Source organism: Pholcus phalangioides, unplaced genomic scaffold, assembly GCF_987345545.1.
Source record: "Pholcus phalangioides strain wild (caught in Gottingen) unplaced genomic scaffold, Ppha-v1.0 ptg000008l_1, whole genome shotgun sequence".
NCBI classification, from domain to species: Eukaryota; Metazoa; Arthropoda; class Arachnida; order Araneae; family Pholcidae; genus Pholcus; species Pholcus phalangioides.
This window is the reverse complement of record NW_028301601.1, coordinates 22,685,884-22,700,568: the sequence shown is the minus strand read 5'-3', so window position 1 is coordinate 22,700,568 and position 14,685 is coordinate 22,685,884. Positions and strand designations below refer to the sequence as shown.

Here is a 14,685-nt window from a genome sequence, read left to right as displayed (position 1 = left end):
AGGGAGTCTACATTATAGTCACTGAGCTATAAGTAAACACTTTATCACTTTAACTATTAAAAGTAAACTTTACTTATAGCTCAGTGATTATATTATATGGCTTTGGCATCAGCTACTCTGTCGTCTGCATGCTCCGGTTTGAAGGGAAGGAAAAGAAAACACTCAAGAGTGAAGAGAATATCGGCAAAACCACGGCACACGACGCATTTGACTCCTCCAGAAGCAGTCTGCCAATCACGCCCGACGTAAAGCGCTGTCGTGAGGCGTATTGCGCTCTGTAGGAAAACAGTCATGCTGCTTTTCTTACTGGTGAGTGGACGGCGTGTCGCGCTGGGTGAATCACGTTGCGCGCGGCACAGGAAACTTGCTCCTAGGAAAACCCGGCTACACCACAATACACGAAAACCGTAATGCCTTATTCGTTGGTGTCTTCTTAATAAAATATGGTCAGATAAAAGATTTAATTATCAATTACTTCATTACTTCTTTTATAGATAATAATAAATATTTAAATAATGATTTAATGTAGTTTCTTTCACAAAAACCTGATGCTCAATTAGAAAACTAAAAAAAATACTAAAACATTTAAGAATTTTCTTTAATACGTAGTTTTAGTCGTACTGGGGTTTAAAGCTGTCTTTATAATTGTTGGTAAACAAAAAAAAATGTCAATGTTGATGTCCACGGATTGTTGGTTGAGAGATCCGTCGGTAAGAACGGTCGGATTTTTGTTTCGCTTGTGTCTCGTATTTATCGTATTTTTTTTTTTTTTTGAGCACAGTTGTGCCTGAACTCAATTTTTAGTTAATTGGTGTTTTTTTACAAATCTTATTAGTGAGTAGCTATTAGAAATATATTTTTTTTTGTTAGGGTGCCGCGTAAGCGGTTGTTTTGTGGAGACTTGAAGTCAGTCTTCACTTTTTTTTCCTCCTCGCTGTCTGTTAGATGTTATCAAATGGAAATAGTTCAGCAATAGTTAATTCACCCAACATGGAAGTAGACCCTGTTACCCACGTGGTATCAAACAAAACAAATTTTGACATTCTTAATCAGGCCTCAAATTCCGGTATTGGAAAATTTAGCATTTTGCTAATGAAAGGAAATGGAGATGCTTTTCCAAAGTTAAGTCCGAAAATCTTCAATAATTTTTTGAAAGAAAACGTTCGTTCGGCCAAGGACATCACTTCAGTGCACTTCACATCGAAAAACCATCCGGTTGTAGAAACATCAAATGTTAATACAGCTTTGGATATTCTGAATTTAAAATCCTTCTTAGACTTTGATGTCAAACCACAGTTACTCCTTGAAGAACTATCCAGCCGATTTTTACTCAGGGACATAGAAACTCAAGAAGACTTGAAAGACTTATTAACAGAAATAGAAGAAAGAAATGACTTAAGTGTATTGGAGGTAAGAAGATTCTCCTTTAAAGGTAAAGCAACAACCAATGTTCTCGTTACCATCTTGGGTCATTATGTGCCAGAAAAAATCATAGTATGGTTGATTAGACGAAATATCAAATTATTCATAGATAGGCCCAGACAGTGCCTAAAATGTTATAAATTTACCCATCCTACAAAATATTGTTCTCGTACAGCACCCATTTGCATCAAATGTGGTTCTGAATCCCATTCTTCAGATCATTGTACATCCGAGAATCTCATCTGCTCGAATTGCAATGCTCAACATATGGCATCTGACCATAATTGTGAAACATATCAATTGGAACAAAAAGTTCTGGAATTCAAATGTCAAAACCATGTTCCGCTATCTGTTGCCAGGAAAGTATTTAAAGACAGAAACAACTCTCTGGGTAAAAAAATCTCGCAATTAAATCAGCTCGACATTCCTAAGAATCCGGAATGGATCACAAGATCAGAAATTAAATCCATGTTTGATCAGTTACACCAGGACTTGGATATAATCAAGGACAATAGTATCATCCATCATGAACAAGTCTTCCTCACAAAGACTGAGTTTGTTGAGATAATTGATGACCTTAGAAATGAGTTTGCTAACAACATGAAATCTATGGTTGCAACTTTAGTCTCAGAATTACGTGGCTTGAATCACTTACAGTTGCCTCGTCGGAAGAAACCTGGATCTCCAGCCGACTCATCTTCTCAACAACAACTATTGGATCCTTTGCCTGTTTCATCTATTGTGGATCAGTTTACTCAATCAATATCAGAACGTACCAAACTAAGACATAACTGATTTTTTTTTTTTTTTTTTTTTTTCTTCTCTTTCTCATCTAATTTCTTTCTTAATGTCTTCACATCATAAACTTTTGCAGTGGAACGTCAGAAGTATAAAACATAAAAAACATCATATTTTAAGATTCATCCAAGATTTCGACATTCTTTGTATTCAAGAATCCTTCTTAAATGTGAATGATCAGTTTTATTTACCGAACTTCCAGATTTATAGGTGTGATCGTAATGATGGTGAAAGGGGCGGAGTGTTGACAGCTGTCAGAAACAATATTCCTTCTCAAGAAACTTACCATTATAATTCTTCAGGTGTTGAAGCTCTCATAACAAAAATCTACTTACAAGATAATCCTATTACCATTTTAAATTTGTATTTTGCTGATACATCAGATATCATCTCAATAATGTCCAGCTTGTTCCAAAAGATTTCTCCTCCATTCATCATTGTTGGTGATTTTAACAGCTCGCATTTTGCTTGGTCTTCATCTCGCACAGATACAGCAGGTCGTGCTTTGTATAATTGGTTCATTCTAAATCCTGTTTGTATCGTACAACCACTTTCTCCTACACATTTTTCAGCTGTTTCTTCCAATACCATTGATCTCAGTTTTTGCAGTACTGACCTTCTTGGAAATATCACATGGTCTTGTGGAGATTCACTTTATGGAAGTGATCATATACCTATCACTTTGTCTATTAAAATCCAAGCTCATCGTGGTCCTGAAAGGCGTATTGTAACCTGTTGGAAAAAATATAGCAATAATTTGATGAACTATGACAACAGCACCTACTCTGAATTCATAAGGACAACCTGTATAAATTCACAAATCACAGTAATCCGTAAGAACTATCAATATAATGAATATTTTGATTCATCAATTCGTTTACTTCTGGCATCTAAGAAAAGAGCATTCCGCAAGTACAGAAGTTGTCCATGCCAAACCTGTTGGATTCTATACAAAAAAAGATCTGCTATTTTTAAGAGATCCCTTAAGCAACGTAAAAATGACTTCATGACTAATCAACTGTTTACACATGCATCTTATCCTAAAATCTTCACAATATTGAGAAGACTCAAATTCATTCAGTCAAAAGTTTATGAGGACAATAACCTCATTTTTTACCATAATAACTCTTTAGTGTCTGATCCAGATGAGCAAATAGATCTTTTGCAAGAAACACTCATTAACCCATATATCCAAAAAAATTATGATTTTTTGTGTGGTCCCCATAATAGTTTCTCACCCGATGTCAACAAACCTTTTACTTTTCAAGAATTGTTATCAGCAATCCAGAAAACACCTAATACTGCACCTGGTCCGGATGGAGTTAATGCCAAGGCCTACAAATTAATATCACAAGAACAATTGGAATTTCTGTTGGCTGAATTTAATACCATTTGGTCGTCTGGATCCATACCATCAAGATGGAAAGAAGGCAAACTTGTGTTTCTACTGAAACCAAACAAAAACCCAAGGCATCCATCCTCTTATCGACCACTCACTTTAACAAATATTATCATGAAAATCTTTGAGCGCATTATACTTTCTCGTTTGAATTGGATAACTATTAAATACAATTTATTCCCCTCCAACATGTATGGCTTCAAACCAAGAACTGGCACGCAAAATTTACTTTTAGACCTTAAATGCAATATTCTCAATGTTTTCAAGTCAAAAAATGTGGGAGTGTTGGTCTCTTTGGACATCAAAGGAGCTTACAATGCAGTGATCCATTCTGCTCTCCTTTATAAGCTTCATATGATTGGTTTTCATGATAATTTTTTGAGGTGGATTACAAATTTTTTGTCTAACAGAAAATATTTTATCAGTTGGAGAAAACATAAATCATCATGGATCAACTTTAATCGTGGCATTCCCCAAGGATGTGTCCTCTCACCATGGTTGTTCAATATATTTTTAAATGATTTGCTTGTTCATTTACCTCTTTCAATTCATCCTTTCATATATGCCGATGACATCTTGCTTTGGTGCAGTAATGATGATCCCAATTATATCAACACTGAGCTCAACAATGCTTTATCTGTAGTTAAAGATTGGATGGATCATTGGGGTTTCACTCTTTCAATCGACAAGTGCTACTTCACTCTGTTTACAATGAAAAATAGTTTCAGTATTCCTAATCTTCATATCAATGAATTTCAACTGCAATTTGTAGAAAATATGAAAATTTTAGGTGTTATCTTTGACAGGAAGCTTATATGGAATTCTCATATTAATCATCTTTTGAAGAAAAGTGTTAATGTATTGAACATCACAAGAATTATTGCTGGCAGAGTTAAAGGTGCTCCGGGTCATAAACTTTTATCTATTTGCTATAATGTCATCTCTAGCTTTTTCAACTATAGCTCAATGCTTTGGAACAGTTGCTCTCAGAAAAATCTTAAAAGATGTTCAGCTATCTATAATCAAGTACTAAGAATTGCTTCAGGCCTTCCCATATCTACTCCAATTCCAATTTTACTTAGTATTTGTGGCAAACCTCCCTTCCCTTCTCTTATCCTGAAAGTTTCCTCAAGACAAATTATTAAGGCTAGGGTATCAAAATATGGTACTATTTTCAAGTTTGTCTGCACGAATATCAGCAACGTATCTCAAAACACTATTTTACCAGTTTGCAGTCCCTCACATATCCAGTTTTTGCAAGAAAATAATTTATTGATTCCACTTCAACCTATCATCATTCCAGACCCACCATGGACAATATTGAATATTAACTTTATAACAGACTCTCTCCCATTTCAAATGACATCTGACTCACATCTGATTCCACCTTTGTTCAAACAGTATGAACAACTCCATTGGTCTAATTGCACTATAATAGCTACAGACGCTTCGAAAAACAACAACTATACATCCATTGGCATTTTTTGTGTGAAAAATTCATGTTGTATTCAAGCTTTGGTTCATAATTGTTCATCTGTATTTTCTGCGGAGTGTTTGGCGATTGCCAAGGCTGCATCTAAATTTATTTCTGAAAAAACTGATTATGTGATCCTGTCGGATAGTAAATCTGCCATCTTAGCACTATCCACAATTAATCTCAAATCTCATTCTGTCATTTTAACCTCTTTTTGTGCATTGGCACATGCGTCTTATAAAGCCAATTCAATATCAGTTGTCTGGTCACCAGGACACAGAAACATCTTATACAATGAAATTGCTGATCGACTCGCACGTTCAGCAGCTAACAATCCTGTCACTCCACCTCCAGAATATGCATATATGGAAGATGTTCTGAATTTGCTCCAAAATAAATGGAAACTTCATGTTTACCAATTCATTAGGGACCAATTAAATTACCCTCAGGCTGATGTTTTCTTCAAATCAATTGAAAAGTTTTCACATCATTTTTCAAGACGCAAATATGAGACATTGTTCTACCGATTGTTAGCCAACAGAGCCCCAACCAAAAGTTATCTTTTCCGAATAAATCAGGAACGTTCAGCTAATTGTGATTTTTGCAGTTCTGAAGATACAAATAATCACTTCATGTTTGCATGCTGTAAGTGGGACATTCAGAGAAAGCGATTGTTTAAAAATATTGGTATCTCAAATATTCAAGATTATAACTGGATTTCTATCTTGAAAATTGCACCGAAGCTATTAGTTGATGAATTTGAATTATATCTGTCAGCTTGTAATAGATTTTGAATTTTTTCCTATTTTTCATTTGTTGATGTTTGTTCTTTATTTTTATTTTATTTTTTGCGAGCTATAATATCTGTTGCAGAAATTTTGAGAATTTATATATATATTTATTTGGGTATGTAAAAAGAAATATATATGTGTATGTATATCTTTTTTCTTTTTCCTGTTCAAATTGTTACATGATTTTTGCTTTTTTATTTTTTGATACTAGTCGTATATATTTTTGTTTAATTTTGTTGAAACTGTTTTCTTGTTTTTTTGTCTTTGTCTATTCATGATCAATTAGATCTTGTATCATATTTTTCTATTTTCATGTTGTTTTTATAATATCTATTGTTGTTATTCTTCCTTTTTTTTCTTTGCATAAGTCTGTATTGTTTTTTGTATTTTTTATTTATTCAAGTTCTTTGGATTGTTCTTTGTTATAAAATGCCTGTGTTTTATCAATTGTCCTAAAGCCCCCAGTAGGTATAGAGGACACTAATTATTCAAGTCAAGTCAAGTCAAGTTGATGTCCACGAAGAAGAAATCTCACGGGGAAAGATTGTCTTATCTACGGGAACTTGTTACGGAATTTCAAGACACGAATTCCCAAGGTAGGTAATTATAATTATTCGAATTATGATTGTTAGGGCTAGTGCTTTTTAACAAATAATCGAGGAAGAAATCTGGCTTTAAAAATAAATGGGCAATAACTTAGTTGATTACAGTGAAATCTCGATATAATGATACTCTGCGGTCCAAGAAAAACCATCGAGAGGAGGTAATTTAACATCAGATTATAAACATTATCTAACAAGACTTGAAAAAATATCGTTTTAAAGGGATTTATCGTTATAACGACGTTTCACTTGGAACAATTTTTCTAAAATTCATAGAATTCATTATAAATTCATCCATGCATGCACTAGTTTCTCAGAGGAATGATGCAAGATATGTGTGTGGTTTGTAGGGCAGGCATGTTCACCCCGTTGCTCGTGAGCACCACAGTGCTCCCCGAAGCACCCAGAGTGCTTGGTGCTCGTGTTTGATTTTGTGCTCGCGAGCACTTGATCAACTTTCCAATTAAATGCCTTGTACAAATTGCATTCAAGGATTGAAATCACCCTGATTTCATACATTCATATGCCAAACTTACCATCAGGGTGCTCTTCTTTTGATGATGGTTAGGATCAGTGCTCATGATTAGAAAAAGGTTAAAGACCTCTGTTGTAAAGCCATCTCAAAGCCATTATGTTCCCTTTCCAGGGCAAGTGATGTTCAGAGGCCTCTATCTCGCTGGAACTACCATTATACACATGCTCTAAAAAGTCACAGCATCAGATTTATGATGCTGTCCGAGGACGCCTGAAGCCCTCGGGTTGAGCCCACGCATTAAGGTGGCACTGGTGGTATAATAGTAGTAATAGTTCAGTAGGCAGGGTTGACACTGGGAGTGAGCAAGCGGGTCTGGTGCCCTGGATGCTGAACTAGAGAGCATGCAGAATGCTCCCTTTAACTGCTCTTTCTACATTACTCAAGAGCATCAAAATATGTGCTCTCCTCGGTTGATGAAGTATTTAGTTGTGTCCCTGGCAGTGGGTTTATGTCAAGACTGATGAAAGGCAACCTCTAGAAAGACTGAATTAAATGTGTTCATTTGAAGCTAATTCTTGCATGTTCTTGTCTTGATGCATATCTTTGGTTTCACGCAGTTGAAGCTTTTCCAGTGCAAATTCTGCATAATTTAGGTGACGAGTGGTCGCAAAGATCAACAGACCCTGTGAAAGCTAGTAAACAGAGTTGTTTCAACTTAAGGAAGCACCTGGAGCTTAGGTCATCGAATGCCTCCATGATGGGTGAGATTTGGCACTGTGATTCTCCAGAGTGAGCACGTAATTTCATAGGTGGTACTTCTTTAATGGTAAAGAGACTGCAGAATATTTATTTTGCCATGAATTCTATGGTGCTGTTGAGACTGTGCTACCAGTGAAGGCCATTATGAAAAATTATTGGCATAATAAACACAGGGTGGCATGCAGTTTAGGGCCTAACAGGAAATTTTGGCAAAAAAGCTGAAGTTCTTTGGATCCAAGCACATGCGTGTGATGATAAGTGATTCCACATTACTTAACTTCCTGAATGTAGCTGCATATAATTTATGACTTTATATAGTTGATTTAAATATCTCCTGGAAATTAAAATCAGTCATGAGGATAAAATTTTTAATTTCAAAACCCATCAAGAGCTTATAGTTTCTGCAGATATTTGTCTTAAATCATTTTTATCAGGGTCAGGTTTTTGACATCAAAAAATGGTTTTTTTACATGACAAGCATCAAAAACTGGTTTAAACCATCAAAAATTGTCTAAAACCATCAAAAACCTGAATGAATGTTTATGATAATTTTTTGGACACAATAGGTATATAACATGATGAAAAACTTTTTTTTTGCATATTACAATGTTTTATTTTTAAACATTAATTTATTACAATAATTGAAACAAAATATTAATTATAATTTGCAGTTTTGAATTTTTCAAAGTAAGTGTATCATTTTATGGTTTATTTATCTAAGCTATTCATTAACTATGTTCAATTTGCTAAATGGAGCAGAGCTGCTTATTCAAAATATTTATGATAGGGCATCAGGGTTAGGTTTTCGACTTCAGAAACTAAATCAGTATTAAAACAGTCAGAAACTTATTGTCAAATAGCTTTTTAACCTGATAGATATGTTAAATAACAAAACCCTTACTTTTATGTAGATTAAAGGGTATTATATGCAGAATTATAATTACTGAGGAAAAATATCAAAATTTTATTCATATAAAAATTCTCATGCAGCATCTGTTAATACAGATTTAACTTATTTATTAAACTCATTTATTTTCACCTAAAAATCTCTTAGCTCAGGGTGTATAAATTCACAGAGTTTTAAAGGGTATTTTATTTATATCAACCAAAGCAGAGCTGACAGGACGTGACACCCAAAGCATTTGTTTTGCACGTTTAAATACAGCTTCAATTAGCAAACCATTGCATTATAAATGCTAATAAACATACCATATCATAGTGCAAAAGTAAGAATAACTAAGTTTGACTAAGGATAAGTTACAGGAGTTGCTTAAGCATCATATACAAGCTAGCATTGCCAAATTAAATGACATTTTAGTCTTACAATTTAGTATTTTGATTGCTAGATATATATTAATGTTATGCACAATAAGAGTGTTGTTTTAAGTATCAGTCATTATCTAGATAATTTAATAATAACAGAAATCAACATTACATATTTGATGTAATAAAGTTTTTTAAACACTTATCTGTTGTAAAAAGACTACAGCAGATGGTTTATGTCAATGCATGCATATATAAGCAGTTGAAGAAACTTTGGATGGTCAAGAATCATCTTGAATCAGAGAATGTCAAATCATTCCATAGTTTCCCTTCAGTGTTTATGCTATGCTTTATTCAAATTGTATATTTTATAAGAAAAAAACATATTATGCAAAATAATTCTGTAGATAGTAGAATATTATTTTAGAATCATAATTAAATATTTATTCTTTGTATAACATAGTCACTTTAAAGATTACATGCAACTAACGTGTGTATTTCCACTGGGAACTTTTATATTGTAAAGCAATATTTGAGGTTTTTGATGTGACAGTTTAAACCGTCAAAAACCTGCCAACCCTGATTTTTAGTTTAATTTCTGAGATTTCCCATTCAAAATTTTTTGCCAAGCATATGGGTAATTTATTTATTTATATTTTTTAGAGGCTAAAGAGCAAGTACTGGCGAACTTAGCAAACTTTGGATACGACCCTCAGAACTATGCTCATTTCAAGAATTTAAATGTTGTGCAGTTATTCCTTGGTAAGTTGTAGAGATGTAAAATTCTTGAGAATAATCTCTTTAGGAGAATATTCTCTGGATAGAACTTGACAATATTATTATTCTGGATGAGAATATTTTCCACTTATTTATAATAGTTCTTCCAGAGAATATTCTCAAGAATATTTATAATAATATATATTGTAATAAATAATCTCTATAAGCCACTTGAGAATATTTCTTATCAAGGAGAATATTCTCGGGAAGTACTATTATAAATAACTTGAGAATAATTCTTATTATTTTCAATAAGAATATTCTTCAGTAATTTATAATAGTAATCCTTCTCTAGAGAATATCCTTAGAGAGAATCCTTCTCTAGAGAATATCCTTAGAGAGAATCCTTCTCTAGAGAATATCCTTAGAGAGAATCCTTCTCTAGAGAATATCCTTAGAGAGAATCCTTCTCTAGAGAATATCCTTAGAGAGAATCCTTCTCTAGAGAATATCCTTAGAGAGAATCCTTCTTAAGAATATTCTCTCTCCCCCACCAAGAGTACTGGGAAAACTGAGGTTTGTAGCCCACAATATTAAATTTAAAAGCAAGAAAATGAAACCAACATCGCTGAATTTCACAACTTGTAAAGAAATACGAGTGATAAAAAGTTTAAGAGTGATAAAAAGTTTAAGTGTGTGTATGTACATTGAAAAAAACAATAGTTTTGTATCTTCTTTGAATGAAGGTGATTATAACAATAGCTTCCTATGTCAATAAACTTTGATTTTATTTATTTATTTTTTTTGCTTTGAACTTATTTCTGAAAATTTATGTAATTTGAAAAACAAATTTTTAAATCTCTGATGTTCTAACTGATGCTCCATGCACACTTCTCAGGGGCTCCACAGCGATTCAAGGAAAATAAAATAAATCAATAAATCTACTATATAAATAAAAAAAGAGGCCAACAGGGTTCCGCTATAAAAATTATATACAAAAAAAGGGCTCCTTGAGTCAAACAGGGCTTCGCCATAGAAATTATAGATTAAAAAGGGCTCAGCAAGTCAAAAAAAGGTTAGGAACGCTGCTCTAAAGGTTTTCAAAATCTGAATAAAAAACTTTTGAAAGCTCTCACACTAGGGCAAAGAATATTCTCAGAAATCCTGAGAATATTCTTGAACTAGAATATAACTTGAACTAAGTTTCATAATGAAGTGATTATGCCAAAACTTGTTTTGCTTTAAATGTTTCTGTCAGTGAAAACTGAATTATGCTTTATAATATAGATGAAATTAGTAAAATTTTTTTTAATTATTTAAAGGAAAAATGCTTGATTATTCTCCAATTTTTACACACACACACATAACCCTCCCCCCCCCCCTGCATGTTCTTGACTCATCTCTAGTAAGTTGCTATTTTATCATGTGTTAATGTTTACAGTGGTGTAAAATGAATTCATGATAATTAATCAGCAGAATTATATAAGGGCGCTATATAAAATTGATGTCTTTAAAGAATTTGGATCTAGCGTAGCCTTGATAACTCAACATACCGAGGAAGAATCAAAAAACATGTTGAAGTTTTGTATAATAAGATTAATTCTTTGATCGAATAGGCATGAAATTGAAGTTTTGCTGAAATATTTGTTATTTGTGGATGAACGGTACAATTGTCTGAAAGGTTGCTCTGAAAACAAAGACAAATTTTCTTTTCGTCACCCTTTTAATCTCCACCCTTTAATCTAAATTTTTCTTTTAAATTGACTGATCTTCAGTCTCAATTAGACTGGGTAAAAGAAGTTCTATCATAATATGATCATCTTCAATTATAAAATGTTGTAGCTGTGTATTGTTTGATAATGTATGTAGTGCCAATACTTTTTTTTCACGAGAAATTTTCTCCCCCAGATCATCTTGATGACAGCAATGAAAAGCTTGTAGAATTTTCTATAGCTGGGATCTGTAATGTAGCATTAGGTGAGATTTTCACTATCATCTCTCTCTTGTGGATCTTTTGTTAATGATTTAATATTCTCGATACCTTGTCGTTACTATATACACTTACTTAATCATATATGCACATTGTACACATTCCTCTATACAATTTCTAATGAAATTGATAGATGCCGGAGTGTGTGTGTTTTGAGTTGTATAATGTGGCCCTAACATATTTATGTCAGAATCGTGATTGTTTTGTGTTCTTGCTGGTACTGTCATCTGTCTTCCATATTTCAAAGTAAAAGTATTAAATATTTGAATTTTCTTGTTGCTATGTAAACTAAAAATATCCATTCCTTTTTTTATATGCTGGTAGAAATAACTAATATCATACATGTGATGTGAACAGAAATTTTCATGGGATTGCCTTGTACCAGTTTTTCATTTTTGTGGCACTTTAGTGATTCATGATACAAAATCATCCATTTGGTTAGTGATGAACCTATTTTTCATTTAATTATTATGATGGAAGTTTTCATTTTAAGTGGAGCTCATAATAAAGTGAAACCTGGATATAATGATATTCTGCAGACCAAGAAAAATTATTGTTGTAGAGGGATTATTGTTTTATCGAGAGACACAGTTTAAGATTTGAGTGTATACATTTTCAAACAAGAGTTGAAAAAATATCATTGTAAAGGAATTTATTGTCATATCTAGTATCGTTGTTGTGTGATTTCATTGTATAACAGCAAAAAAGCTTTTCCTTTCAAGTCATAAATTTTAAAAAACCAGTAAAAATAAAATAGTTTCTTTATTTTTCAAAAATGCAAATCACGGAAAAAAACCTAGTTTTTCAAAAACTTGTTAATTCAATAACAATCTTGAAACATGTGTAATCCTATTTCATACTTATGTTTTTTCAGAATAGTCAAGTTATTATAAAAAAACCACAATGGAAGAAATGCATTGCTGTTTCAAGTACACACATATTGCCACTACTTTTTCCCCATTTGTTCATAATTTTGTGCCACAAATGTTTTATACATTTTTCAGAGCTTTTCAAACTTTCTGCAAAAAAATTCCCACAAGCAACATTTCTAAATTACACACCAAAATTTTGAAAGTGCATCTTCAGATTGGCACTGAGTTTTACTAAAAGATCAAATTTTGGTCTCAAAGTGCAGTTTATTGTTACGACTGCATACATGAAAATCAGGCTTTGAATGGTTTGACAGATATGCCTCTGACAAGCGATCACTGAAATATTAAATTTTTTTGAAATTGGTTCAGTTTTGTGCTTGGAATTTTGTCGTTTTGTATTTAAAAAAATCTGTTCACAGATACTTATTTCTTAATAGGCAGGAACATTGATTTATAGTCATCATACATTGCTCAATGTCACACAAATGTTAACAAAAATATACTAGTAAAAATATTGTAATTTATGTATCCAAAGAATCAGTTAAATTTCCTATGCATGTGGGATTCAATAAAATTAGTTTTTTTCAAGCCCATTCTGAATATTGCTTTGTCACAGCCTCATTCCCCTGATATTGAACGAAAAAAAAATTAATTTACAAATCTATAATGTTTCAGATAAAGAAATTAAAGAAACCATTTGGAAGAATGGAGGATTCCCCAAGGTTGTCTCTTGCTTGTCCAGCACAAATGAGGAGACTGTGGTCTCTGCTATTACCACTCTGATGTTCATGGTTACAGCTCAAAGAAAATCAGGTAAAACAATTTGTACAGTATTTATGTGGATATATAATGTTTTATGGAAACAATATACAATGGGCATGAACAAAACGACTCAACACAGATTATTGTTTACCACCAATGAGCCTGCTGTGTTTGCAGTTTCAAAGGTTTACATTTTAATATTTTAAATACCTTATTTTCTGATAAATATTCTGTTTTAATCTCATGCCCATTGCTGACTATCACTTTCATATGGTATTTTTTAAGTGTATATCAGGGCTTGACAAATCGAATAGAGAAAATTTGGCACCAGTCAAATTTCTACAAGCCAAGCATAATTTTTCCTTTAAAAAAAGGGAGATTGGTCTAAAGTAACGTTTTCCGGCACTTGAAGACCCCTTTCCGTGCTGCTTGACACAGCTTACGAAAATTCTGCACATTGCCCTCTCTCTAATTCAGTAATAACTCCTGGAAAATTTATGTGGCACCAGTACAAAATTTTTAGTTGCCATGGTGATCAGGAAATTTGTCAAGCCCTGGTGCGTACTACTATGTGTTTTATAGAAAATAAAAATTAGTTTCCCTCCATCATTTTCTTTTGAACAGAAATAACAAGTCCTACAATCATTGATTGTATGTCAAGGTTCAAGAAGAGTTCAAACCGAAGACTCAGTAACTTAGCCAATGTATTTTTATCTGAATACTGTACACCCATGCAAGTGCGAGCTGCTGAAGAACTAGCTAAAGCATACTCATTAAGGAAATTGGGCAATAATCCACAAACCTCTGGAAATGCCCAACAAGAGTGATGGATATTTCATATTCACAGTTATATATATTTCAAGATAGTGTATGTGTCATATGTGTATGCATCTGCAATGCTATATATATATATGTGATTATATAGCACTAGTGCATCTGTAAATAAACATTCCCTCAAATAAAAGAGTCAATTGTTTTGTAATTCAGTCATCCATGTGTCAAATTCCCCTCAGGAATGTTTACGTGGTGCATGTATGGTCAAATAGCAGTAGTAGTCTTCATGTGTCATCATGAGAGAAGAAATAAATAGTGTAATTAATCTGATATTTTCTTATTCGTACAGATATGCTATATGGTAGGAAATAGGAAGGAGGCTTCCCGGATACATAGCAGAGAAGAATTACGGAAAGAGAAGTCTGTAGTCTCTGCCGGCTGGAATCCTTTCCCCACATTCTAAAAGAACTGGGGTTTGTTTCCAAGAAATTATCACCTTTCCTCCCCCCCCCCCCCCCAAAGTTTGTCTCTGCATGATATCTAGAAAGTCTTCTTTCTTGACGTGTTAGGGGCTGAGAAAGAAAGAA

General features: G+C 33.2%; 1 protein-coding gene across 3 annotated transcripts; it reads left to right on the top strand.

The window, feature by feature from the left end:
- Positions 1–288: 288 nt before the first annotated feature.
- On the top strand, positions 289–14,428 carry LOC149084014 (armadillo repeat-containing protein 7). 3 transcript variants are annotated; one of them, XM_089234359.1, is made up of 6 exons: positions 289–309; positions 6,343–6,480; positions 9,647–9,745; positions 11,609–11,677; positions 13,238–13,375; positions 13,949–14,428. In XM_089234359.1, exons 2-6 carry the CDS (start codon positions 6,396–6,398, stop codon positions 14,149–14,151), a joined length of 594 nt encoding a protein of 197 aa, XP_089090485.1. In that variant the 5' UTR covers positions 289–309; positions 6,343–6,395; the 3' UTR covers positions 14,152–14,428. The 3 variants fall into 3 exon arrangements, with proteins under 3 accessions (XP_089090485.1, XP_089090483.1, XP_089090484.1); XM_089234357.1 differs by lacking the exon at positions 289–309 and adding an exon at positions 604–710; XM_089234358.1 differs by lacking the exon at positions 289–309 and adding an exon at positions 693–834.
- Positions 14,429–14,685: the final 257 nt, after the last annotated feature.

What these genes read in the sequence shown, in the direction of transcription:
- LOC149084014 (XM_089234359.1), top strand. Translation starts at nt 6,396, where the DNA reads ATGTCCACGAAGAAGAAATCTCACGGGGAAAGATTGTCTTATCTACGG. An exon ending in GATCTGTAATGTAGCATTAG is followed by an intron (nt 11,678 to 13,237) that starts GTGAGATTTTCA and finishes ATAATGTTTCAG; the next exon opens with ATAAAGAAATTAAAGAAACC. An exon ending in TACAGCTCAAAGAAAATCAG is followed by an intron (nt 13,376 to 13,948) that starts GTAAAACAATTT and finishes TCTTTTGAACAG; the next exon opens with AAATAACAAGTCCTACAATC.